The sequence below is a fragment of the Cervus canadensis genome, chromosome 24 (genome assembly GCF_019320065.1).
Source record: "Cervus canadensis isolate Bull #8, Minnesota chromosome 24, ASM1932006v1, whole genome shotgun sequence".
In the NCBI taxonomy this organism is placed as follows: domain Eukaryota; kingdom Metazoa; phylum Chordata; class Mammalia; order Artiodactyla; family Cervidae; genus Cervus; species Cervus canadensis.
The window spans coordinates 31,510,930-31,538,902 of record NC_057409.1 but is presented as its reverse complement, the minus strand read 5'-3'; the positions used below and the strand labels follow the sequence as shown (position 1 = coordinate 31,538,902).

Here is a 27,973-nt window from a genome sequence, read left to right as displayed (position 1 = left end):
GCTGCTCTAAGTAGTGGGAACATGGGAAGCCCTGAGGCGGGAGCAGGCCCAGCATAACCGAGCATGCACCTGGGCGAGCATGCCTGGAGCAGAGTGAATGGGGACGAAGCTGAAGGAAAACATGAAAAGCGAGACTGGGGGCAGGTCAGGAAGAGTCTCATAGGCCTTGATAAGGACTTTCCTGAGTTTCACACTGAATGTGGTGAGAAACCATTAGAGGGCTTTGACAGAGGAGTGACATGGTCTAATCTGTAGTTTAAAAAGGTCACCCTGTCTGTTCTTTGAAGAATAGACTGTACAAGGGAAAGTAGGAGCCAGGGGTCCAGTTGAGACTTGTATGGTGGCCATGGAGATTAGAAACACAGGAATGGCGGCAATGCAGGAACCAGAAATGAAGGCAGCTATTTACAGTGTAATAACTGGCTTCTGAGGAGAACGTATACAATTCTCATAGGCCCTTATACAAACCCACAGGCCCTTAAATGCATACAACAGTAGAAAAGTAGAAAAACTGAAAACAGTTGTTTCCTGAGAAACTCTTTCCTACTGGTATTATTACTGTAACTTGACTTCTTTTTGAGAGAAGTTAACCAGCACATGTTCTCATTCCTGTCATATCTGACCTTTTCACTTCTTCATGCAGCTGCTTTTTAGTCCAGTGAGGAACTTTGATGGAGCCGTAGAGTAGAAGGTGCTCCTTGGTGGTGAGGTAACTGAACAAGACATCATGCTGCATGCAGACGCCCATGTTCTTCCGCACAATGTGCAGATCTGTTCTGATATCTTTTCCATAAACAAAGATGGTACCTGCTGAGGCCCCAAACAGTCCAGTCAACATGGAGCTGGAAATGAAGAAACCGTAAGTTAGGTGTGAACCAAAACTTTGATGTAGATTTTTGGACTAAATATATCTCAGTTGTTAGCAAAAAATGTTATAGTGTCTCTTCCCAGGGCAGGTCAAGCTATGAAGTAAAATCGGATTAATTGGGAGTAAAAATTAAAATTGCTTTTAAGCTTCTAATAATTTAGAGTGTTACAGAAGCATTACATGTAATGATGATGGTGGGTGGTGGTGGCAATAATGACAGAAAGGGTTGGGCTTTTTAACTGTAAATGCACTCTCTTCTTCAGCAAACTCCCACACATCCCTGGCATCAGGTAGTTCCCATAGGCCATTAAGCCTCAAATTTCTATTTCCCATATGAATTCTGGTCATCTTCAGTCCCCCACTCTACCCTGTGACTAGAATATTCTTACCTACAGAACTCCTCATCGTATTTCAGATGGTCAGTAAACTGGGCAGTTATTTAATATCCATCTTCTCCACTAAAATATAAGCCCCATGAAGTCAAGGAAAGGACATGTTTTTTTTTTTTTTTTGTACCATTCTTACTATCTAACTAGTGTCTTACACATAATAGCTCTTAAAGGACTATTGTGGATTAAATAGGGAATCAATACAATGTGTGATTCTTCCCATAAAAATGCATTAAAATCAAGTAACATATTTCTTTGTACATTCTTTATACTCAGAAAACTACAATGGGGACTTTCTCAGCTAAAATTATAGCCTCATCAAAATCCTTCTCCATCCCTTTTCTTTATTGTCCTCTTATTGCCTATTAGAAATCTTAATTTTTAAGCACTGTATTCTCAGCCCAGCAACCCACTCCAGCATTCTTGCCTGGAGAATCCCCATGGATAGAAGAGCTTGGTGGGCTACAATCCATAGGGTCACAAAGTTGGACACCAATAAAGAGACTTAGCACAAACATAGTACATTCTCACTAGAAAGTCAACTCTGCATTGAAACAGGTCATATAAATGAGAGCAGCTGCATGCTTGCTCTTTTCATAACTCTCTTTTGTCCCCTTTTAGTTACTGAAAATTAATTACTGAAAAATGTTTTGGCAGTCGCTGAGCTTACTCATGATGACAGTAAACAGCATATCTGACAATGTATACTTTTTCCCAAATATGGCTAGAACACCAGCAGCATCTTAGAGCTCACTCCAAGCAAAGCCTAGTGGAGACTGGAGGTGAGTCACAGAAAAAATTTCAAAGCAATGTCACTTTTAAAACCATTCGAATCTTTTCTCCATTAGGACACAGGAAAATGCTAGTTAAGTGAAGAGAGAGGAAGAACAGCCCATGTACTATTTGTGAACTTTTTGATCTATATCTGATAGCTAGTGATTCTTTTCTTTTTTCTTTCTTTCATGAATCAAGGCAAAGAATCCATTTAATAGAGCAGATGGGGCTGAGTGTGTTTATATCAAGATTTGTGAATCCAAACTGGTATACAGGCCAGGATAAAAATGCAAATAAGTGAAACAGACTAAATGTATGAGGCAGTAAAGTTGGTGGGGAGCAGGGATGAACCAGAAAGCAGACCTTCTTTGAGAACAGTCACTAATAAGTCCAAAACAATTGTCTCTATCTAAGCCTGCAGGTCCAATGTTGCCAAAACTTTCTAATATTTAAGAGATGACAGGAATGTTTATTTTTATTTGAAAACTCTCCTATTTTTAAATACTGGCACAGAAATAAAATATTTTAAGAGTACTAGTGGGCCAATATTAGGTAGACCAAAATGAACCTATCTGGTGGGGCTGATCCAGACTTTGAGCTCACAGGTTGGACCTTGCTTCTACAGTAAGCAAGTTGAGGTATCTTAATCCATCCGGGAGCTGTAACAACTCTATTTTTATGAAAGAATTGAGGAAATATTAAGTAATATGCTTCCATGACACCTAAGTATTGAAAAGCAACATACATCGTGGTAGTCTTCCCAGCTCCATTGGGTCCCAGCAATGAAGTAATATGACCTTCATAGAAGTTCAGATTGAGGTTATCAACAGCAATTTTTGAGCCATAGATCTTTGTGACCCCATGCAGAGCAACCCCAACTGTGAGATCTTTAGGTTCAGGCTCAATGTTGGAGGAAAACTTGTATTCAGGACCTGGAGAGAAATCAAGAGAAGAGTTGTAAGCTCAAAAGGAAAGAAAATGCAGCTAGATTTAGACTTTTCCTTAATTAAAAATGGAAGACTATAGACACAAAGTAAAAAATAATTCCAGATATAAATGGTCTATTATAGTCTCCTGCCTTCTCACTTGTTTTAAAAATGAATGAGAGTGTTGAAACCACACTCTAAGGTTTATATTACCTGTCTCTGTCAGAAAAAGTAGTCTCAGAATATAGTATCATAATACTGAATTCTCCTTTATTCAAATCAAAGATCTCAAATATTCAAAATACAAGTTTAAGGCTTGGTCTTCCAATTGAACAGGGTGATACATATGTATAAAATAAATGTCTATACTTAGTGGACAACGCTTACTCAGATCTGTGGTTATAGAATCAGTTCATTAATTACTCTCTACATTTCCTTCATGCATCACAAAAGAACTAGTTATATGGATCATCCTTACTTTATAAAACCGACACTGCTCACCCAATGTCAGTAAGTCACGAGCCTTAAATTGTTTGTTCTTTGTTGGTGATGGATTATGCTAAATTATCCATACTTGTTACTTGGTTACTCCTTATGACTAATGACAGATGGCTGGAGTGAAGGGTGCAGACTGTGGCCAAGGAACAAAATTTTTCTCTGTGTGAATCTAACTGGACCACAAAGGGATCTGCAATCTTGGCCTAATTAGCACCATATGCTAACCAACTGAGTTAATGAGCCCAGGAAAAGCCACGATTTAATCTCCCTATGAGTCCAAACACATATGTGTAGACATATTCATCCATGACTAAGAGGATGATAATTTCACCATTTAGAAAAACATAATTAAAATCACTAGTCATGTAAATTTTATATCACTTCTCTCATAATAATGCATGTTGTTGACCTACTTGTCTTACTGGCAGATGGGTTGGTGTTCTGCATCATGATATTAGTAAACATAAGCCCATTGCTTTTCTCATGATTCACTTCTGCACATCCCAATCGTTCTTTCCAATAGGAAGGAAGGAATGGAAAATACCACGGAGCTGCCATACCGTATGTGCCTGTAACAAGAACGTATTAGGAAAAGTAGTTTTAAATTGATTGTTAACATTAAGCATCAGAAGTTAAATAACAGTATTTACTATGCAGTATTTAGGAAATAGTTTCATTTTTTTGATTCTATATAAAACTAAAGTTGTCTCAGTTTCCAAAGTAAAGTAAAAAAGAAAGCCAGTTTTTTAATTCTTTCCTTTATAAACAGCTTCACTGGGTACAGTTATATACTATAAAATTTAATCACTGTAAGTGTAGAATGTGATCATTTCTAGTAAATAAAATTTTGCAACCAGAACAACAATCCCCAGATTCCAATAACTCCAAAAAGTGTTATCTCATGTGCTTTGCAAATAATTCCTGGTTTCAACCCAAGTCAGAGGCAATCACTGATCTGCTTTGTCTCCACATTTTTCTCTTTTACAGAAAGTTTATATAACTGGAGTAGAGTAACAATCTTTCATTCATTCATAGAATAAAAAACGTACAAATATAAATAAGACTTAATGGAAAACCTTCTGAGCATGTTGAAGTTTTAACCATTTGAGACCTTGGAGGGGAACCCCACTGGTCTTGTTCCATTAAATTTGATAAATTCTCCTTAGAATTAGGAGACTTGATTTTTTGCTTTTATAATATCTCATCCTCCCATTTGGAAAGACTGGACTCTATGCTTCTTAATTCATTCTATCCTTTAAAGGAATATCAGAGGAAAAGGTGCATTATCTCAGCTTGGAAAATTTTGGTTAGTTTTAGGATTGAAGTATTTTTGGAGATGATATTTGGCAAATAAAATATTAGAAAATATATATTAGCAGTTTTATAATGATGACAATCATGAAAAGCATGTATGTGTAGGAAGCATGATCATACCTGGGAAAACGTTCCTGACATACCAAGCAATAAGGAAATAAATGAAAGAGTCAGCTAGGATTAGACAGCACAGCCAGCCAAATGAAGTGGTGTCATCCTGAACTGGGGAACTGTACATATTTTCCCACTGAAGACCTAAGTGAACACATATATTTATTTTTCCATGAGACATTTTGTAGGTGTGAAAGATAAAATCCAGTTGAAAAGAAAGTGAACCTACCAATGCCTTGCTCCTCATAGCGTGCAATATACTGACTTGCATAACTGAAAGCTGTTGGAGACAGCAGGCTCTGTGAATAAAATCAACCACAGTGATAGCTCTTGTAGATTTCATACATTTTTCCCAGAGAGGTCTTAACCTACTTCAAACTTTGGGCCCTTATATAGGTAAAACTGACATCAACTCTCTAATCATATTTAAAGGCACAGAGGTCCCTTACCAAGCATACTACAACTTTGGAAGAAGAGGGAAGGAAATAGCAGAAAACAAAAGAAGGAAAATTATAACTTGGAAAATATTTGTCAAAAATCCAAAATACATATCTAAACTTATTAAATGTTGTTCATCAATTTACAAAATTGCTAATTATAGAGTAATGCAATGTAAGGTTAACATCAAATGAAATGTTAGGGGCCAGAAGATGTTTTTACTTCATAGATTGTCTTCAAGTAATAGAAGTTTTATGCATGAAAATATATTAAAATGTCAATTGAGTACTTATAATGCAATAAAAAATTTTTAAATGTTGTTTAAATACAAGGTGGCCAATGTCAAATGAGTTATTTATCGCTTTCTATTTCCACAAACAAGTTCTAATATGAGCCTCAGTCAATGGTGAACTTTACATCTGCTTTCCAAATTTCAATATCAGTGAACTTAATGCTTTCATTAAAATTCTTAAATTAATTTGGTACTTTGAATTGAAAAAGCAGAAAAGAATTCAAAATTGATTATATGCTATCAGCGCATTTGTATTTATGCCTGTAGGTTACATGTCTTAAAAGCCACAAGAATTAGTCATATATGAGAACAATGCCAGTAAATAGAGGTTCTAAGATATTTATGGAACTGGGCCAGAGATAAGTCAGAATTCTTGATGATCTTCAAAACATGACATATTACATTTTAACTGCTCTTTCTTACAGCATCATCTATTATGATTTTAGAAACAGTGGAGGAAAAGTTTTCTTTTCATAGTCTTATGCTTGTATGGTAGACAATGATTAGGACAGTTATGCATATTTTATAATTACTGAACTTGTACATTTAGAGGGTCTAAACACACACAAAAAAGTTCATTCCTTTCATACCCTGGCCATTCAGTTGTGACAGCTGACTTACCATGAATACTTTTATTACATAGCTCAACTCATTTTCAACTGTAATCAGAACAATAAATGGAAAAAAGGCAATGATGTAAATGAGGCTTCCAATCAGAGCTGCAATGTTGGTGCTGTTGAAGAAGACACTGATCAGATAGCTCATGGCGATAACTGAGAAGCTGTAGTCCGAAAAATACAGGAACAAAATGAACCCATTTGTTTTAGGAAGAATATTGCCAAACTTGAGTATGATGATGAGGATGACGATAGTAATCAGTAAAAATCCAACACTCTCGATGAGCCAGGCAAAAAAGTGGCTGCAGGAGTTTACTCCCATCATCTTCATGTACTGTAAAAATGAAAATGTGTTAGTTTCTTCTTAAGCTAATATATTCTCAGATGACAATTATCCCTGTACCATTCCAAAATGTCCACCAGACTCTTCAAACACAAGAAACTAGGCATTTTAATGATGCTTCTAAGTATAGCATTTGTCCACGCTCACTATGTGACATTAACATGGCAGTTTAGTTCAGCCCATCTTAGACTGTAGCTCCCAGACTGCCCCAATGTAATGAATGATTTGGATGGTGAGGTTTGTTTTATTTTTTGATGAGTTCATTTTATAACTGGTATCTCAGTGATGTTTCCAGATTAAACTAGTTGAGAATAGACACAAAAATTTATGGTATTCCCTGCAGAATTTTACAACATGAATTTGATATTTGTGCAGGTAAGAATATTTTAAGTTGGTGAAAACTCATGATTTATTTCAAATTCAATGTATGGACTGAGATAATAAAACTCCACTATTCTCAACTAAACATTAATGAACAACACAATAATTATTCATATTCCTGTAAGAAATAAAGTAGACCAGATTCCTAAGATGTTAAACTATGCAAACTTTGAAGAAGACTTTCTGCTTTTTGGCATAATTTCCCTATCCTTAAAATCACTAACAATCTAGGTCAGGTTTGTTATCTTTGTTTTTTAAAAAAAAAAAAAAAAAGTCCATGCACCCAAAATGAACACATGCATCTCAGATAATCTATACCTCTCTCTCAACTGATATTCTGTATTATCTCAGTGATATCCTTAGTGGTCAAGGCATTCCATCAAGGTGGAAAGACAGACCAACATGAGGTGTTTTTGCGTTAACTCAAAAGGATTCTGAATGATCTGAAGCCCCCAGGACCTTGGGTGTTTTGAATCAGTGACTTGAATTTGTACCTGGTTTCTAGTTGTAACAACTCTTGATTAATAGTAAGTTTATGAATCTAATATTCCATCTTAAAAAGAACAAAATTAATGTTCCACTAACAGCTTTGTAATCCACTATATATATATATATATTTTTTTTTTTTTTTGGAAAAATCAAGGATGTACAATGTCCTCCCCTTTAAATCTAACTTGTCTATGAAAAAAAATAGGGAATGTGCCAAATCTTTTACTATACAAAAAAATAGTGATTTTTACTTTCTGCCTTTGCAATTTATCACATTTTGATAACGCTGTTGCTCCAGTTGTTACCATGGAAACGCTACCTGACTGCCACTAGTCTAAGCTGTGGGCCTTAAGCTAATCATCACTAAGGAAGTCCTGTGACTTCTCCTCTTAACTTTGCCCTTTTCCTCACCCTCTTCTCTCCCTACTACTTCTTTCCTCCCAGACCCTGCACACTTTGCAGTAAAGATTCAACCTATGTTTCTATAGGAATAGATGTGTGTGTCAAAGTAAAAAAAAAAAAAAAATCAGCATGGAGTGAAGATTCACTATGGAAGGTTTTATCCAATTGCTATGTATCTATCATTGAAAAGAAAATTAGATTTTGGTGTGAAAGAGACCTCACAGATCTTATTTTAGCCATTTCCCTGTATCCCATCCAATTTGCAAAATTACTGTGTCATGCTTGATGCCTTCATTTCAGAGATACCAATTTTTTTGGTATTTTGGCATTTCCCATTATTTGTATTTTGATGTTTTTACTGAGTTTAATGTTATTTGAATATAATTAAATGGGAAGTTATAGAACCCATGTAACTACCTGAAAGCTGATATTCACCACTTAATTTCACTTGGCCTATGCAAAAATTTTCTCCTCCACCCAACAGCAATGTATGTCAGGAGGAGGCAGTATCACTATATTTTACAAAGTGGATATGAAGTATCCAGAATGCTATCAAGGACATGAAATAGAACTGACTTCATGTTTATAAATGTGTTTTCCTTCTGTGACAGTAGATAGCTTCAGTATAAAACATTTGTATATCTAGAAAATTCTCCATTCATAGCCTTGTTAAAAATAATTTAGCAAACCCAAAGAGCAGGAGCAAAGGTGTTTATCATGGTAATATGGAAGTTTTCAAGGCTCAAGATCAGATTTCTATTCCCAAGAATTGGTAAAAGTTGGAGATTGATCATTGCTTTTTATCAAAACAGAACAGATTAGGTGCTTCCAACAGTGTTTACTACTTAGCATTCTAGCATCAAACTTCAGAGTTAAACTTCAGGATTTTATGCCATGAGAAGAACAGCTGTTATACATAAAGAGAAAAAGCAATGAATGCATGTAGGTCATCCATAAATTATCCAGATTCACTGCCAACTCTGTGATAATCAACAAGACCAAGCTTGCTAATGGAAGGTGGCCCACAGAGAATGACTGGCTGTGCTGTCTTGGATGCCACTGGTGTCTCCTCAGAGTGACAGATGCAAGTGCCAGCTTTGTCATCAAACAGCCACTTGTCTCAAGTCTCCCAAACCTGCTGGAGCAATTCATCAATATCTGATCACCTGTTGCTCAGGAAAACCCCTCTGCACAGTGATCAAACTCTGCTTCAAGAAAGAGATTCTGTGAGATTTTAGATAAATGAGTCATCACATTCAAGAGAAGCTTATGCACAGGGACTGAAATTAAATACTGTCAAGAAAAGAAATCATAAATATACATATATTTACTTGACAGCTATGTTTTCATTCAACAAGAATGTCAAGAACTGATTAATAATAATATTTTTGTACTTCAAATTTTATATTCTGTTATAGATATTTATGTTATTGTTTTTAGTAGGATATAAAGGATATTGTGATCATTACTTGGAATATTCCATATTCTCACTAGCAGGATGAATAGTATATACCAATAAGACATAAAAAGGAGTAAACTGGTATTCAAAAAAAGGAGACAAAAAAATTGCCTCAAGTGAAGTACCACAGAACTACAGACTTTCACATGATTTTTGGCAATCATTCTTCAGACTACAGATATTTTAGGTTACCTGTCTGAACTGAGAGAGAGGACTCCAAAATTTTGTCTCAAACTGAATATAAACAATGAAATCCCCATAAATGACTTATTTTAGACCAAATAGATGAAAATAACCATAAAACCAAGAACATAGTGTGAAAAGCAACTCCTCTGTGTGATATAAAATCAGCCTTTGTTTAGTTTTATATTTTAATTTTAAAAAGCAAGAAATGCAGAATAAAGCTCAACTGAAGGGCATTTTGAAATAGTTTTCTAACTATATGATTAATTTTATCACTAAACTTCTTGGGCATTAGTATTTGTACTAAGTCTCTTTAACAAGTTAAAGGAATTTACTAGAATCATACCATAATGAGGTCAAAGATGGATGCCTTCATTGAATTAGCAACTGACCTGATTTCTACGTCTAAATGTGAGAACAATTACAGAAGGAAAAAAGGTGCTTTGTTTTGTTTTTACTTTTTTATTCAGTTGGAATGAGAAGGAAGTAAAGAATGGGCAGCTTTAGATCTTAGTGAATATTAAAATGATAATATTAAGAAATGATCTTGAGTTGCTGATAATCTAAGAGATTATCCACCATTATCTTCAAAAGTCCTAAATAGTCTATGATACTAAAATAAAGTTGTGAGAGGGAAGGTAGCTATGATATGGAAAAGGACTGGTCAGTAGTGCTAAAGAACTGTTAACATATCTTGATTGTCCTCACTACATAAAAGAACAGATAACTATATGATGTGGATAGAGGTATAAGGTAATTTTAGGGTGCTAAATAATAGTGCAAAACATAAATGTATCAAATCAGCAATTTGTACACCTTAAATTTGCACAATACATCAATTTTCAGTAAAAAATAAATAGAATAAAATAAATAAGCTCTTAGTTAAAAAAAGGTTTAGCATGGCAAAGTTCAAGAAATGGCATGCCTTGTAATTATTATTAACCAAAAATTACTCTAACTAAATACAACACAGAGATGAACACGTGCATGCACACACACACACACACACACACACACACACACACACACACACTGTCTGTTGGGGTTAAAAAAAAGCCAGTCCAGATCCACCATTCACTAAAGTATAGCTTTTAACAAGTCTTCTCTCAGTTTCTGGGCTCAGCTTTTTCATCTCGAAAAAGGAGGAGGCTAGTTTAGAACCGTCAGTGGTGGAAGGAGGTGAGCAGGCGTGTTAGGAATATTCTGCTTCCATCAATTCATCTCACAAATAGATCGTATTCCTTTAAATTTAGGACACTGCTAATTTTAAGATATGTCATTACTTTAACTGCCACCAAGAAAGAAAAATCACTGCCAAATGAATTATGACACCCTATCAAATATATTTCAATTTCAGAAGCTTTAAAATGTGAACAAAAAATCATTATCTTTGAATTGATAAAAAATGAATAATTGAATGCCTCTTCTGTTCTGGCAGTGAGAAAGTACATTCTGGAAATATAATGCTGAATAAAGTCTAGATGACATGACTCAAAGAGTTTAGGGATTGGGCACAAATGAATATGAACTGAAAGACTCAGATCCTGATGTTCTGATTCCAAGTTCAATAATCTTCCACTATGTAACTCTGACTTCCAAGACTAGCTGGTTAAATTTTGAAAGTGGATGCCTGCAAAATGAAAACACAGAGCTACCAAACAGAAACTAGTTCACCATTAAAAATGCCTTTCATATCTTCTATTGAGAAAAACTCTTTATTGTGCTTTGATATTTTTTGGTGACATCCATAGATACATTCAGAGTACTATTTTTAAACCAAAATAACATAATATGCATGTATTATACATACACACACACACACACATAGAACAGAGATACATAACACATGTATATACACATGCACATCTTTACTGCATTTCTAACATTTTAAGGTAGATATTTATTTCACTGTAGAAAAGAACTCAGAGTCTATCACAGTTTTCTACTTCAGAGTTTTCCTTTATTTTGTAAAGGTTCACTTCTGAGTACTAGGAATCAGACAGAAAAATATAAGGTACAAGCTTGCAACCAAAGTTATGGTCCACGACGTGGATTTGAGCTAAATTGGGGTTAAGAAAACATTGTACACAGTCCTGAAAACAACAGGGCTCAAACCAGTTGATGAGACTTTTACCAAATTATAACTGAAATATATAGCTGAAGGTCACCTTAGGAAACATCACTATGAACAAAGCTAGTGGAGGTGATGGAATTCCTGTTGAGCTATTTCAAATCCGAAAAGATGATGCTGTGAAAGTGCTGCACTCAATATGCCAGCAAATTTAGAAAACTCAACAGTAGCCACAGGACTGGAAAAGGTCAGTTTTCATTTGAATCCCTAAGAAAGGCAATGCCAAAGAATGCTCAAACGACTGCACAATTGCACTCATCTCACACACTCATAAAGTAATGCTCAAAATTCTACAAGCCAGGCTTCAACAATACGTGAATTGTGAACTTCCAGATGTTCAAGCTGGTTTTAGAAAAGGCAGAGGAACCAGAGATCAAATTGCCAACATCTGCTGGATCATCAAAAAAGTAAGAAAGTTCCAGAAAAACACCCATTTTTGCTTTATTGACTATGCCAAAGCCTTTGACTGTGTGGATCACAACAACCTGTGGAAAATTCTGAAAGAGATGGGAAACCAGATCACCTGACCTGCCTCTTGAGAAATCTGAATGCAGATCAGGAAACAAGTTAGAACTGGACATGGAACAACAGAGTGGTTCCAAATAGGAAAAGGAGTATGTCAAGGCTGTGTATTGTCACCCTGTTATTTAACTTCTATACAGAGTACATCATGAGAAATGCTGGGCTGGAGGAAGCACAAGCTGGAATCAAGATTGCAGGGAGAAATAACAATAAACTCAGATATGCAGATGACACCACCCTTATGGCAGAAAGTGAAGAACTAAAGAGCCTCTTGATGAAAGTGAAAGAGGAGAGTGAAAAAGTTGGCTTAAAGCTCAAGATTCAGAAAATTAAGATCATGGCATCTGGTCCCATCACTTCATGGCAAATAGATGGAGAAACAGTGGAAACTGTGGGAGACTTTATTTGGGGGGGGCTCCAAAATCACTGCAGATGGTGACTGCAGCCATGAAATAAAAAGAGGCTTACTTCTTGGAAGGAAAGTGATGACCAACCTAGACAGCATATTAAAAAGCAGAGACATTACTTTGCCAACAAAGGTTCATTTAGTCAAGGCTAGGGTTTTTCCAGTGTTCATGTATGGATGTGAGAGTTGAACTATAAAGAAAGCTGAGAGCTGAAGAATTGATGCTTTTGAACTGTGGTGTTGGAGAAGACTCTTGAGAGTCCCTTGGACTGCAAGGAGATCCAACCAGTCCATCCTAAAGGAGATCAGTCCTGGGTTTTCATTGGAAGAACTGATGTTGAAGCTAAAACTCCAATACTTTGGCCACCTCATGTGAAGAGTTGACTCATTGGAAAAGACCCTGATGCTGAGAGAGATTGGGGGCAGGGGGAGAAGGGGACGACAGAGGATGAGATGGCTGGATGGCATCACTGACTCAGTGGGCATGAGTTTGAGTAAGCTCTGGGAGTTGGTGATGGACAAGGAGGCCTGGCATGCTGCAGTCCATGGGGTCGCAAAGAGTCGGACACGACTGAGTGATTGAACTGAACTGAACTGACAAAGCACAGGCTCAAACTCTAGGACAAGCCAGGAAGTCTGAAGTTGAGCTAACAAAAACATGAAGCAGTGTTTTGTTCTGTGTAAGGAGAAATAATTAATTGCGTAAAAGCACTGGTAATGTAAGTTTGAAAAGTACAAGGGCTAACAGGTTACTCTAATCTCATTATTTCAGATTGTCAGGCAGGCCTTGCAATAATTATTGTGCCCTGGTTTTGAAACATTTTCCCTATCTTTTCATTTCATGAGCGAGTGTTAAGAATGGGTTCATTATAGGATTAGCAGATAAAATAATTCTATTGCAGTACAATCCAAAAATCACACAATGCTGTTTCATAAATCCTAAAAAGAAGATATTTTGGATTTGGGGATAATGATGAAGAATATGCTCCAGAAGAGATCATGCTTTACATCCCAAGTCATGTGTTTCATTGTCATTATATTAACATAATCAGTCGCATAACATGAAATTCTTAGTCTCTATAACTCACAAATCAGCGAGAGAGACTTGAAGGAGACAAGGTATACTAGAATGAGAGTTTGCTTTCTGAGAGCTGAAACAAGACATGTATCTTTGCCCATGTCCATATCTATATCTATACCTATACCTATATCTATATCTGTAATAGTATCTATATATCTTCATTTGGACTTAAATACTACGCCAACAGTTTTCCTGCCTTAGTAGTTATTATTATTAGCATTTAAACTTCCTCTTCTAAAGCCTAAGTCTTACAGGTAACTTCTTGAGCAAAAATTACTGTCAGAATTATAAACTGTATTCAGATTTTATCCAGATCTATTCAGATTTTGGTTTTCAGAAACACTTAAAAGACAACTTCCATGCAATTTTTTCAGAAGACAAAATATTGCCATACCACCTGTCTTAATGATTCATAAAATATTTTTCCACCTAATTTACCAGATATAGGTCAGGCTTTCTGAGTTTGCTCAGGTATTATGAAAATCATAGTCATTAATTATATATCCAAGTAGAACTTATTTGTAATAAGAGATTCTCAACATACCTCATGAAGCCGGAGGTCTTTTTCATAAACAAGCTTTTTTACAAATGCAGCTATAAATACAACCCAGGCAACCATGAGCACGATTGGAAGAGAATAAGAGACACTGGTTAGGAAGCTATAAGGAAAAACAAAAACAAAAATTCAGTGACCAAAATGAATGCCACATTTGCTGATTGTAATATACAAAGAACACACTCCCTCCTACATTAAAATTATACTCCTTTTTTAATATTGAGAATAATTATTAATATGACTATTTTATTTATGAAGTGTGAAGCTGACTTAACGGTAGGTACATGATTTTCTTGCCACAATGCTACAAGAGTAAAACAGTTCTAGATTGTTAGATAAAATTGCCAAATTGTTTAAAGGGTGACTGAGCATGTCCTGTTTAGGAAAATAATTATTCTATAGATATAACTGCAAGGCTGTAAGGCCTTCTGTCTAAACTAAATTCTTATCTAAAAGGCAGATTCAAAGTTAGATAATGATTGGTTTATCTAGCTAAAAGCTGTATTTTCTCTAATTACTGTATTTACTACTCTTCAGAAGCTCATAGTTATTAAACCAAATTTCCAAAAATGAAATAAAATAAAACTCAAATAATATTTAAAATGCAAAGAACTTGGATTCCTCAAACTAATGCTCTAGGGGATGCTTCATAAACAGTATAGAAATGTTTTTGTTTTTTTTTTTCTGGTAATGTGCTAAACTAGCAGGTCATTGGAAGACAACTGGACCCAAATATATTCCTGAATCGTTGGCCCACGATACCTGAATGTTCAAATGAAGTGTTTCTCAAAGTTGAACACACATCAGAATCACCTGAAGGGCTCATTAAAACAGATTTCTGGGCCCCACCCCTAAGCTTCTGATTTATATCGAGGTGGGGTGAGGAATTTGCATTTTAAACTATTTCCCAGGTAAAGCTGAAGCTGCCAGTCCAGAAACCACACTCTAACAACCATTATTCTTACATTAGCCACTGACTATGGACTAAGGCAAAGGAATAGTTTTCAATGAGAGAAACTCTAAATTGAGCTGTTTTATACCTTGGGCTCCACTGACGTTTCACTTGCAGAAATGTCCCAAGGCCATTTTCCATTTAATCTAAAACGCCAAGGAATTACCTTGAAGTTCCCCATGAAAAATGCAAATATTAATGGAACATGACATCACCATCATTCAGTTTCACTTTAGCATCAGAAGTGCATCACCATCAGGGATATGAAGGATTTTTGGTGGGAGGGGAATGAGGGTTGGGGCCATATCCAGTTTCTTTTGGTTCCTGGGGAACTGTCTGGCATGGGGAAAGCACTTAAAGAATATTTGCTGAATGAATTTTGTCTTGGATCAGGTCCAACCTTGATGCTGTTTCTGGCTCTAGAATTAGGCAAAGGACTTCATTCATTAATAACAACCCTCCACTAATGTTTCTTCAAGTGACTGTGTATTTTAGGTTTGATATAGTATGAAAGAGAAAATTCTGGTTTGTAATTTAAGGACCAGTGCAGTAACAAGTATTCAACTTTGGGCAATTTACTTGGATTTCAATTTTTTCATCTGGAAAGTGTGGCTGATAATATTTGTTCTCATTTTATGAGGTGGTTTGGTAGAACGAATGAACTAATATATGTGAAAGCACTTTGTACGCAACAAAGAGTTTATATGTGTACGTTGAGATGTTAGTTTGTACTCCCATGAAGAACGCAAAGTACAGCTACTTTACTCTCAAAAGACACATCCAGGTACCCACCATTCTAGGTACTAAAATTTACAAGGGGAAAAAAGTCAGCAGGATAACAGACGAGGATTTTCATTTAATTGAACCCACAGGTCTCTACTATTGATGCAAGCTGTTCCAAGTCACTCATGGTTCATGCAATAAGGTCTGGACTGGCTGCTCAGAAGTGGCTGACCTTGACAGCAGGCTGATAGAATCCTCGCCTGTCAGGAAGACAGAATCCTGTCGTCCCGTATCACTGCTGCACAAAGGGCTACATAAACTCATCTCCTCTAATGCTCTTGAAGCAGCCAAAGGAGACAGAAGCATTGATAGAAACAGAAAAAAACAAAACAAACAAAAGAGACTCATCTGAATTGTATATAAACTGCCATAACTGGGCTGAATAACAAGTACAATTTGTTTAAAGTGATATTCAGCCTCAAGCTTTTGTATAGGAGAATGAGCTTGAAAAACTTAGCCCTCCAATCTTATTGTCTCACTGTGGTCAGACATGCAGGAACCATCCAGTGCCCACCTGACTGGCAAATTCTGTTCAAATTCAACTTTCCAAAAGCAGGATCTTTACATTTTTTGTTGATTTAGAAAAAACATTTTAGAGAAAGATTGCTACCAAATAGTTTCAGATAGCATAATATTTATCTTAGAGAGTTGATCAATACTGTGTTTTATTAAACTTTTTCCTTAAAACTATACCCTCACTCATGGATTTTTAGTTAAATTTGACAGTTGGAAGGGATTTTAAGATTATTTTGTTTAATACTCTCATTTGACTAGAGAAAGGTAAAACCAGTGGGTAACATCAAAATCATGCAGTGATGTATTCAGGTCTGGAGTCCAGCTCCTAACTTTGGGGCCAAAGTACTTGGAAGGGTTATGGGTTATGATAAAGAAAACATGGATCATTTGGTAAGAACTTTAGCATCATTTGGGTAACAGTGAGCAGCTATAGTGAGCTGGTCCTATACTGTGAACCTTTCCCTGGAAATAAGCATTTGACAAATATTTGGTCAATACTATCCCTTCCACTTGATAACATGTCAATGAATGAGAAGAAATGAATTCCAAAAAAAGTGGTTGATTATGTAAAACGCCTGCAAGTGCATGGACTTACTTGTCTTTCATGTAGCAGGGATAAGGAATTGCTTGGACCTGGACTGCTATTTCCTGGGAGTTCCTTCCAGTCTGCAATTCAACAATTGCTCTTTCAATACTATCCTGTAAGTAGATAAAAGCCCTGCCATAGATCTGGTTGTGTGATGGAGAATTGTGTGGCCCTGGGGCCCAAATCTTGGCTCTAATGTTTCTTGTGGTCTGTGAGGTCTTGAGACTCATGCGGATGGTGTATTTTACAACTGGAGGAAGAGAGACGTTTTCAGAGTCATAGCTTCTGTGCCGGCTGCTATTAGGAGGAAGCTTAAAAATAACACCTAAAAATAAAATGGCAACATCAGAAAGGTTATTTTATGGTTGACATTATTCTTTGTTTGGAGGGTCCACATGGGGGCAGCCAAACAAGCAATTGAGTTAGCAATGTGACAGTAAGTTCAGACTTTTAATTTACAGAAAAGATGGTTATTTGAAAGTGACAATCTCAGAGATTCAAAGCAGGAGTTTGAGAATATAATGACAAACTAAGTGGCCAGATTAAATATTTCACTCTAAGCCACTTACTGAAATTAAACACACATATACATTAAAATGAATAATCTTGACTGATTATAAGGATGGACTCAACTTTACCCTGTAATGTGTAATTCTTTTCAGCTTTAATTTTAACAATATCAACAAAATCACACATATTGAAGTCTCCTCAACCAAGACAGTTGGTTGACGACATGAAAGGATCTTATTTCCAAGGACATCAAAGGGGACAGTGCGCTCGCCCCAGCCCTGACTACTTTTTTTGAGGTCTGGATGAAAGAAGTGACGGGAAGAATTTGGCCAATTTTAGTACAAAAAAAAGCTCAAATTCTAGTAGAATAACACTTACTTCCAAAGAGTTCATTGCTTTTGTAGAGTCTTTTAGCCTCTCTTTCCATTTTATCTATGCTTTCTGCTGCCTGAATACGGTCATATAATATACAGGAAGAAATATTCACTGTCAGGGAAGATAGTATGCTAAGTTGATCAATGAGGTCAATGCTGTTCTCTAGTTTCAGTCTTAGAATATCTAAAGAAGAAAAAAGACACAAAGCATATTATAATATTGTTTCTAGTAGTAATGGGACAAAAATACTGATTTTTTGGTAAGTATTAAACCTTAAACTAGATAATAAATAATATGAACTTGCAGAATTTACTCTAAAAATGTCAAGTACTCTATATCTGGGAAGATGTAGCCAGTTGTGCAAATGCTTATTGAAAAGAATTTTGAATTGGATATAGATATAGTAAACTCATACAAAGAATGTATGCATGCATGCTCAGTACAAGCTAATTCAAAAGCTAATTCTACTCTGCTACAATTTAATTAACCAAAGACTAAGGTGAATAATTTTAAAATTATTCTACCTGCATTATTTAGGAAGAAAACTAAAAACTAGAGGTGAAAAGTTTGAATAAACAGAAATGCTTGCTTTGTTTGGGGAGTGTTGATGTAAGAATTTAAGCAACGAAAGTCTATGCAGAGTGTGTGGAACAAATAAACAATATCATTCAATAAGTTGTAATACAGAAGCACTTCTTAGGAGGCTGTGACAATCCATGACACATAGTTACAACTTTCTGATATTGTTTGATTTAAAGTCTTCTGTAAGTTATCTCTACTCATATCTGTATTAATCTAGATGATCAAGATTTTATTTCAGGTAATTACTCTTGAAGAAAAGGAATTTAATTGCTCTTCAATTTCATGAATCTTTATGAGGAAATCAACTGAGACAAAGGGTAAATATAAAATTATAAGTTCATAAATCACTTGGCCAATTAAATTTTCACTGACTTGATCATGAATACTGAGAAGGCTGTGAATGTCATAAATTCCTCTTTACAGAACCCAAACGTGTCTCTATCATCATCCAATAGAAGATTAAATTTCTCACAGAGGGCAGCTTCTTAAAGGACATCTCTCATTATAACTTAAAATGAAATGTTTTGCTTGATATAGACGTTTGTGGGGGAGGGGTAAAACTGTGGTTGAATAGTGGCCTCCAGCGGCCACTGAAAATCAACACACCTGCAAAGGATTCTTCAGAAATGCTGGTAGATGGAATCAAAGAGCTATAAAGAGTCAGTGGCCTTTAAATTCAAACAGTATAAAATCTCTTTGATATTAAATTAAATATACAATTATACAGATAGCAAGTCTCACTTATACGGTCATTTTAACCTTATTTTAAACTCTGAGACTCATTTCCTATATCTAAGTTAGGAATGAAAAAAACTATCTAAGAACTTTATAGTTTATCCCTGATATTTTGATCAAGTGTTTCCTTACCCAAATGATACTTTTAGAGGATAAATCACTAATATCTTTATTTAATCAAACAGGGTTGATATCATAAAATACATACAATTATATACAATATAAATAGGCATAATTCCTCCCCACTGGTTTACAACTTACATCACTTAAGTCCCAGTAGCGCTAGAGAGGAGAAAGAGGGGCATTAGCTCTACTGTTGGCAAATTCTGATGTTTTCAATCCCTTCCTCTTACCCATGGTTGCATAGCAACCAGGAATCAGACACAGACTGAATTACATATCTTGCATCCCTTAGGTTGAGGGTAGGAATGTAGTAGAGGGAATGCATAAGTTCAGACAGCTTTCTTTGACCCTCTCCTGCTGTCCCTTTTAAATGATCATGAGAGGAGGAGCTGACCTTGAACAGTGATTTAGGTTTATTTTCTCTTGAGTCTCCACATTGCTTTTGTTTTTCTCACTCTATAGCCTCTTCTGGTTACATTCTGAGTTAGTCAAAGCAATACTAAGGCCAGAGGAGATAAAAAATTATAAATGTAGCAGAAATAAACCGTTTCATCTTCTGTTTTTAAAGACTTGCTTTTCACCAAGTTACCCCCAAAAAGTGTCCTCTGGTAGAAATCTACCTGTGATTGAAGGACAAGCTGCATTTACAGGGAATACATTGCATGATAATTATTGAGACCAACTACAGGAAATGGGTATCCAAATAATCATTACATTTAACGGTACAATTTACTAGAAAAAAGATGGATAGATATACTCAGGATTTTAAGATCTTATATGGGACAATGCTTTTCACATTTCTGACATGACAGGTAAATAAAGGTTTTTTGAATCTGGACTCACCGAGTTCATCTATCTGTTTCAAAAGTTCAACAGCATCAAGTCCCACGGAGAATTTTACAAAAACTTGCACAAAGGGATTCCTTAGGGTATTCTAACAAACAATAATAGGGAGTCAGTTTCAATATAAGGACATGTTTAATCACTGTCTCTTTAATAACACCACAGTGAAATGAGGTATCACTACTGGGCATTCTCAGTCCATCATCTTGTAAAGGCTCCCATACAAATCGTTGAGAAAAAGAGAAGGTGTGTGACTGCTAATTCTGAGTTTTTGCTTCTCTGTAGACACAAATTTGTCACCATGTAGAAGCAGCCAGATATAACCATAATTAACAACATTGGGAAACCATGTTTAACTGAAAACACTTTTCCCCCATAGCTACTATATCAATTGTTTTTAACATACATTATAGAATTTTGATGGTTCATAATTGAACTTTGTTCAGTTGAAACAAACAAAGGAGGCTTTAAAAACTGTGATGTCTATGTGGAATTTGACATCACAACTGATTTATATTCTAGTCCTACTACTTCCTGGCTGTGAAGCACTCAGCCTTTTCCAGCTTCAGGTTACTTTTCTGTAAAGTAGAATCTAATCAGATTAGTCAAACAAATTATTACGGTATTGTTTTATTCTGTAATAAGTGCAGCTAGGTGAACACAGAAAAAATAAACTGATCATAAAACTTTAAATTACTCCATACTGATGGCAAGACTGAAAATTTTTTTAAAAGTGTTTAAAATATAAAGGCTCTTATAGCTATCTTCCAAATTAGGAGACATAACTTCTACCACTGAAGTTATCTACTAGGTAATACTTATTGAGTTCTTACTATGTGCTAGGTACTGTCTAACAGAATACACCTTAATTTTCTCACTTAGTTTTCCCTAATACCTAGACATAAGTACTATTACTATCCCCAGTTAATAGATGACAAGGCTAGGACTCAAGAAGCTATGTAAATTCCTTAAGAATGTACAATTAATACGGGTCAAAGGGAAAGTTGAAGAGAGAGATTTCAACTTGATTAAAGAAATGTTTATTCATCTTATGTATGAATTCATGACTTAGTTTTTATGTGAGCTAGGCTTATGTTGTTTTCTTTTTAGAAGACAGTTCAGTACCACTTATTATTCTGTCCTTCTTACCAATATCTCATTTTGTTATCATGGAGGCAAATGATTAAGAGTAATATGTATTAATATAGCATATATAATATAATTAATTTGCTAAACATATAGCTTCTAAGGAGCCTAGGAGTAGATGGCAGAATGAAGACAGATGGCTAAAACACAGCTATATACCATGATAACACAAGTTCTTTAAAATCTAATTATTTACTAGGAATTTGCTCATTGTAGAAAATCTGAATCAGAGCATTACTAATAAACAAAGCACTATGTTAGTTCCAAGTCAGAGATGATCCATCAAATTATTTCCATTCTCTTATTGTTCCTGTTACACTCAATCCTGTCTATGATATAGAATATCATTTTCAAATGCTTCCACACAATGTAATCTTCACAAGTCTGTGAGGAAGTTATCAATAGACCCATTTTAGAGTTTCACAAACTATAAAAAATATTGTAAGTCACTTGCCTATGAGTTCACAATGACAAAGCCAGGTCATGTACTAAAATTTTGAAATATCAAATTCTACACACATTTTCAGAAATAAATGTTCCTCAGTAATTGAGAATAATAATTTATTTTGGTCTAGAACAGAATAAAGATACTCCCATTAGATGGTGATACTTTTATGAACATGGTCACAGAATTGAATGATGATCCCTTTATGAACATGGTCACAGGATTTTCTTCTTACCAAATTACTATACTTTGGAACTATTATGCATAGATCATGTCCCTTGTTAATTCACTTCTTTAGCCAGCAAAACTTTCCTTAATGAAATAATATGTGTGGGATTATTATCTGTTCACTGAAAAAAAGTTTCAGGAGAAAATAGCAATTTTTCACTGAAGAAATACATGTGTCAATAAGGTACTGTTAATATAGCCTTTATTATCTGAAACTCACTAAAAAAGGCCCCTTGGAATGAACATTTGTGATTATCAGATGTAGGGAGTGGGTAGATGGGGAATTGGATGAAGGTGATCAAAAGGTACAAACTTTGAATTATGAGATACATCTGTACCAGGGATGCAATCTACAACATGATGACTATTAGTTAATACCGCTGTACCACACAGAGGAACGTTGCTAGAATAGATCCTAAGAGATTTCAGCACAAAGAGAAAAACCTTTTTTTCTTTCTTTTTACTGTATTTACATGAGATGATGGATGGTTACTAAATCTACTATGGTGATCATTTCATAATGCGTGTGTGTGTGTTCAGTTGTTTCAGCTCAGTTCAGTTGCTCAGTCGTGTCCGACTCTTTGCGACCCCATGAATTGCAGCACGCCAGGCATCCCTGTCCATCACCAACTGCCTGAATCTACCCAAACCCATGTCCACCAAGTCGGTGATGCCATCTCATCCTCTGTCGTCCCCTTCTCCTCCTGCCCTCAATCTTTCCCAGCATCAGGGTCTTTTCAAACGAGTCAGTTCTTTGCATCAGGTGGCCAAAGTATTGGAGTTTCAGCTTCAACATCAGTCCTTCCAATGAACACCCAGGACTGATCTCCCTAAGGATGGACTGGTTGGATCTCCTTGCAGTCCAAGGGACTTTCAAGAGTCTTCTCCAACACCACAGTTCAAAAGCATCAATTCTTCTGTGCTCAGCTTTCTTTATAGTTCAACTCTCACATCCATACATGACCACTGGAAAAACCATAGCCTTGACTAGATGGACCCTTGTTGGCAAAGTAATGTCTCTGCTTTTTAATATGCTGTCTAGGTTGGTCATAACTTTCCTTCCAAGGAGTAAGCATCTTTTTATTTCATGGCTGCAGTCACCATCTGCAGTGATTTTGGAGCCCCCCAAAATAAAGTCAGCCACTGTTTCCACTGTTTCCCCATCTATTTGCCAGGAAGTGATGGGACTGGATGACACGATCTTAGTTTTCTGAATCTTGAGCTTTAAGCCAACTTTTTCACTCTCCTCTTTCACTTTCATCAAGAGGCTCTTTAGTTCTTCTTCACTTTCTGCCATAAGAGTGGTGTCATCTGCATATCTGAGGTTATTGATATTTCTCCCGGGAATCTTGATTCCAGCTTGTGCTTCCTCCAGCCCAGCGTTTCTCATGATGTACTCTGTATAGAAGTTAAATAAGCAGGGTGACAATATACAGCCTTGATGTACTCCTTTTCCTATCTGAAACCAGTCTGTTGTTCCACGCCCAGTTCTAACTGTTGCCTCCTGACCTGCATACAAATTTCTCAAGAGGCAGGTCAGGTGGTCTGGTATTCCCATCTCTTGAAGAATTTTCCACAATTTATTGTGATCCACACAGTCAAAGGCTTTGTTTGACATAGTCAATAAAGCAGAAATGGATGTTTTCCTGTAACTCTCTTGCTGTTTTGATGATCTATCAGATGTTGGCAATTTGATCTCTGGTTCCTCTGCCTTTTCTAAAACCAGCTTGAACATCTGGAAGCTCACAGTTAACGTATTACTGAAGCCTGGCTTCATTCCAATCCCAAAGAAAGGCAATGCCAAAGAATGCTCAGTTGCTCCAGGTGTGTCCAACTCTTTGTGACCCCATTGACTGTAGCCCACCAGACTCCTCCGTCTGTGAAATTTTCCAGGTAAGAACACTGGAGTGGGTTGGCTTTTCCTACTCCAGGGGATCTTCCTGGCCCAGAGATTGAACCCGTGTCTTTGTCTCCTGCATTGGCAGATGGGATCTTTACCACGAGCGCCACCTAGGAAGCCCAATCATTTCTATATATATCTCAAACCATCATGCTATACACCTTAAACTGATACAGTGATTATGTTAATTATTTCTCAGTAAAACTGTGGGGAGAGGGAGAAAACTGAAATTTAATCAAGATAATATTGTTCTTAAGATCAGAGATAAGTAGGATATTTAAAAAATGGACATATTTAAAATCAGAACTACATTTAATAGAAAATTGTGGGGAAGATATTTGATGAAAAGTTTATTTTAAATTATGGGCTTCCCTGGTAGCTCAGCTGGTGAAGAATCCACCTGCAATGCAGGACACCCTTGTTTAATTCTTGGGTCGGGAAGATCCACTGGAGAAAGGATAGGCTACCTACTCCAGTATTCGTGGGTTTCCCTGCTGGCTCAGCTGGTAAAGAATCCACCTGCAATGCGGGAGTTCAGTTCAGTTCAGTCTCTCAGTCATGTTCAACTCTTTGTGACCCAACAGACTGCAGCACGCTAGGCTTCCCTGTCCATCACCAACTCCTGGAGTTTACTCAAACTCATGTCCATTGAGTCGGTGATGCCATCCAACCATCTCATTCTCTTTCACCCCCTTCTCCTCCCATCTTCAATCTTTCCCAGCATCAGGGCCTTTTCAAATGAGTCAGTTCTTTGCATCAGGTGGCCAAAGTACTGGAGTTTCAGCTTCAGCATTAGTCCTTCCAATGAATATCCAGGACTGATTTCCTTTCGGATGGACTGGTTGGATCTCCGTGCAGTCCAAAGGACTCTCAAGAGTCTTCTCCACACCACAGTTCAAAAGCATCAATTCTTTGGTGCTCAGCAATGCAGAAGACCTGGGTTCATTCCTTGGGTTGAGAAGATCACCTAGCGAAGGGAACAGCTACCTACTCCAGTATTCTGGCCTGGAGAATTCCATGGACCATCCTAGGGGTTGCAAAGAGTCAGACACGACTGAGTGATTTTCACCTCACTTCATTTATATTAATTGTGCTAAATATCTATTTAGAAATTAGTGCTACATTTCTAATAAAATTTAGGTTGTAATTGTAATTATGACTAATTATTAGTCAAAACAAAGACTGGGTAAAACATCTTTTGGGTATAACTTTTTTACCAAAGTTGTATGACACAAATTCTTTGTTCGATGTTTAACTTCTTGAGCCATGATTATAAAGAAAGGCATTTTTTTGTTGTTGCTGTTGCAAAAATCTTCTAGGGTTTAATCAATTTTCCAAGGGCCTCTATCAATTCTTTGAATATGCAATCCATACTATTTTGAAGTTCCTAAGTTGTTACCATTCCTGAAAATGTTCTCTTCTCCCACTGATAATGGGTCTAACTCTGCTGCCTGATGTTTGTGCGTACATACTAAGTCACTTCAGTCATGTCCGAGTCTCTGCGACCCTATGGACTGTAGCCTGCCAGGCTTCTCTCTACATGGGATTCTCCAGGCAAGAATACTGGAGTGGGTTGCCATGCCCTCCTCCAGGGTATCTTCCCAATCTAGGGATTGAACCCACATCTCTTATGTCTCCTGCATTGGCAAGCGGGTTCTTTATCACTAGCCTGATATTTAGCTGCCAATAGCTCTCTTGGTGATTGGAACAATTCCCAACACGACTTGCATCCTCTTCAGAGAACTCTGCATCTTTTATGAGAATTGAGATGATACTTTTCAACTAGCGAGTGTTGGATTTGAGGTGCTTTGTCAAATATTTGTCAGATATCTCAACCAAAGAACTCAAATTTAACATTCTTCTTCAGAATATCAGTACTTTAGGAATTCTGGTTCAGTTAAAATAGCCACACATAATTTAAAGAAATAAAACAACATATTTTAAGTAGATTTTCTGGCATTTTAGTTTTGGACAATAGATTTACATCACTAGGGATGTGTCAGAATTAACTTGTAAAATGATTATCTCTGAATTACATAAAGAGAAACTGTTGTAGAAGAGGTGAGGAAGGTTACAAACACGAATGACAGATCTGTTATCCTGTCTCACACCTGCTCTCTGGAGGAGAGGCAATTTTAATCTGTTGAATACGGATTCTACATTACTAACTGCCCATTCTCCTAACGAAGGTGATTCAAATCTCAAAGAATTATAATCCGTACGAAAGGTAATGACAGAACTGTCTCCTACCTGGAGCATTGGAATTGTCTGGTTTAACAGTTGGAAGGAATTCATGAAAAGCGGTGACTTATCCATCCACTCTTGAGATTTTGCTCTTAATTCTGCCAACTGCCTCAGGGTTACATTAGACTAAAAGACAAAGAAACAGAAATAAATCTGGCCCACTGGTATTTTTCCTGTATTTCTAAAAGGTATCTCAAGGTTGTTTTGTTATATAACTCTAAGAAACAGTTCTAAAAAGTAGAGTCAGTAAAACATTGTCAGAAATTTCCCACGTGATCAAAATTTTTTAAGTGGCAGCTTTTATAGGGTCAAGGTTACAAATAAAAATTCTGGAAAATTTAAGGTTTACTTCATGTCCACTGAAAATGTATAGCTGAAAGGAAAGCACATCTTCTGGAATTCTCACAAGTTACCCACTTTTACCAGTGGTACATTTAACTTTACTACTAGAGAAACATTCTAGTTCAAGGATGTAAGAAGACGGATGCTTTCATGTAATGCTGGTGGAAAGGGATGTGTATAGCTTTTTCTGGAAAGCAATCTGATGACAGTCATTAAAACAGAATACAATATTCTTCAGTCCTTCAATCTTGAACATTCACCTCAGTGAAATAAAAATACCACTGTGTAAAGTCATATACACAAAGTATTTGTTGCCACATTATTTACATGAACAACAACAACAAAAGTAAACACTAGAAACAAAAAGAATGTCCCAACATTTGAGAATTGAGTGAATGTGAAAAAATGTTCAGTCTTCAAAAAGAATGAATAAACTGTATCTATTGAATTGGAAGAATTTCCACAAGGTATTGTTGTGTGACTAAAGTAATATGTAGAAAAGTATTATAATAAAGCCTTATTTTAAAAATGCAAACAATGACCATTCTGCATATGAGTGAATCCAGTATCATAATATATAAAAGATTAGAGAAATGTACATAAATTATCAAAAGCCACATCTTTGAAAGTTAACATTCATTAGTTTACATGAAAGGAAGAGCAGGATCAAGAAAGGAGAAAAAGATGAGAGGCAAGCAAAACAGAAAAAAACTACCCTTAGAAAATAAGCATTTAATGACTTCATTTGTAAAAAATTATGGAGAAGTGTGCAGCCAATAAAGCAAATAGGATATTAAAACACAAATAGTAAAAGCAAAGATCATTCCAGAAATCAGTGATGACTTCATGCCTATTTTTATATAGACCTAAAAATAATTTATATTTACATAAACTATAGTTTAATGACCAAGTAATGATAAAGTATAATTTTTTCACCTTCATTCTTATCATTTTAAAAGTATCATGTTTATAGTTCAAATCACTAATGTCAACTTTAAGAATGAAAGAAAAAGGCTATTATGGTTATACTAGGTAGTTGATAAGTATAGTTACTGTTAATAATGCTGTCTTTCTCAACATCTATCTTGTATATAATTATAGGATGTTAAATTGTACAACCAAATATGAAGCCTATGTAAATTGCTATAACTTAGCAATTGCTTTTGTTCAAACTAGCTATATTTGCCCAATATTATTTTTTCTAGTGCCATTATTTTTACACACTTTGAAAGTTAGATGCCAGCTGTAGAAAAATTTCCTGCTTTGGGTGATAAATTGAAAAGTCTGAGGTCCTGCTACAACTAACCTCATTCTCAAGTATCAACATGGTTCATTTCTCTTCAAGGAGCTACTATCCAATCTACATCTTTACACATATACAGGGCAGAAGTTGAGAATTGTTAAGAGTTTCAGAAAGCCAAAGGTAAATAGTACGTAGGCTAGAAAAATATCTGAGCCAACTAGAGTAAATTTGGAAGCTGAC

The 27,973-nt window shown here is 36.0% G+C and overlaps 1 protein-coding gene across 1 annotated transcript in view; it reads right to left on the bottom strand.

The window, feature by feature from the left end:
- ABCA12 (ATP binding cassette subfamily A member 12) overlaps positions 1 to 27,973 on the bottom strand; it is a 188,994-nt gene that overhangs the window by 47,399 nt on the left and 113,622 nt on the right. The window contains exons 19-29 of the mRNA XM_043445962.1: positions 26,155 to 26,274; positions 20,186 to 20,276; positions 17,906 to 18,085; positions 17,027 to 17,342; positions 14,169 to 14,283; positions 6,232 to 6,561; positions 5,110 to 5,179; positions 4,890 to 5,024; positions 3,869 to 4,024; positions 2,777 to 2,963; positions 624 to 842 (exon numbers count right to left, since the gene is read on the bottom strand). Of these exons, the coding sequence (XP_043301897.1) occupies positions 624 to 842; positions 2,777 to 2,963; positions 3,869 to 4,024; positions 4,890 to 5,024; positions 5,110 to 5,179; positions 6,232 to 6,561; positions 14,169 to 14,283; positions 17,027 to 17,342; positions 17,906 to 18,085; positions 20,186 to 20,276; positions 26,155 to 26,274 (1,919 nt within the window). The remainder of the gene's footprint in view (positions 1 to 623; positions 843 to 2,776; positions 2,964 to 3,868; positions 4,025 to 4,889; positions 5,025 to 5,109; positions 5,180 to 6,231; positions 6,562 to 14,168; positions 14,284 to 17,026; positions 17,343 to 17,905; positions 18,086 to 20,185; positions 20,277 to 26,154; positions 26,275 to 27,973) is intronic.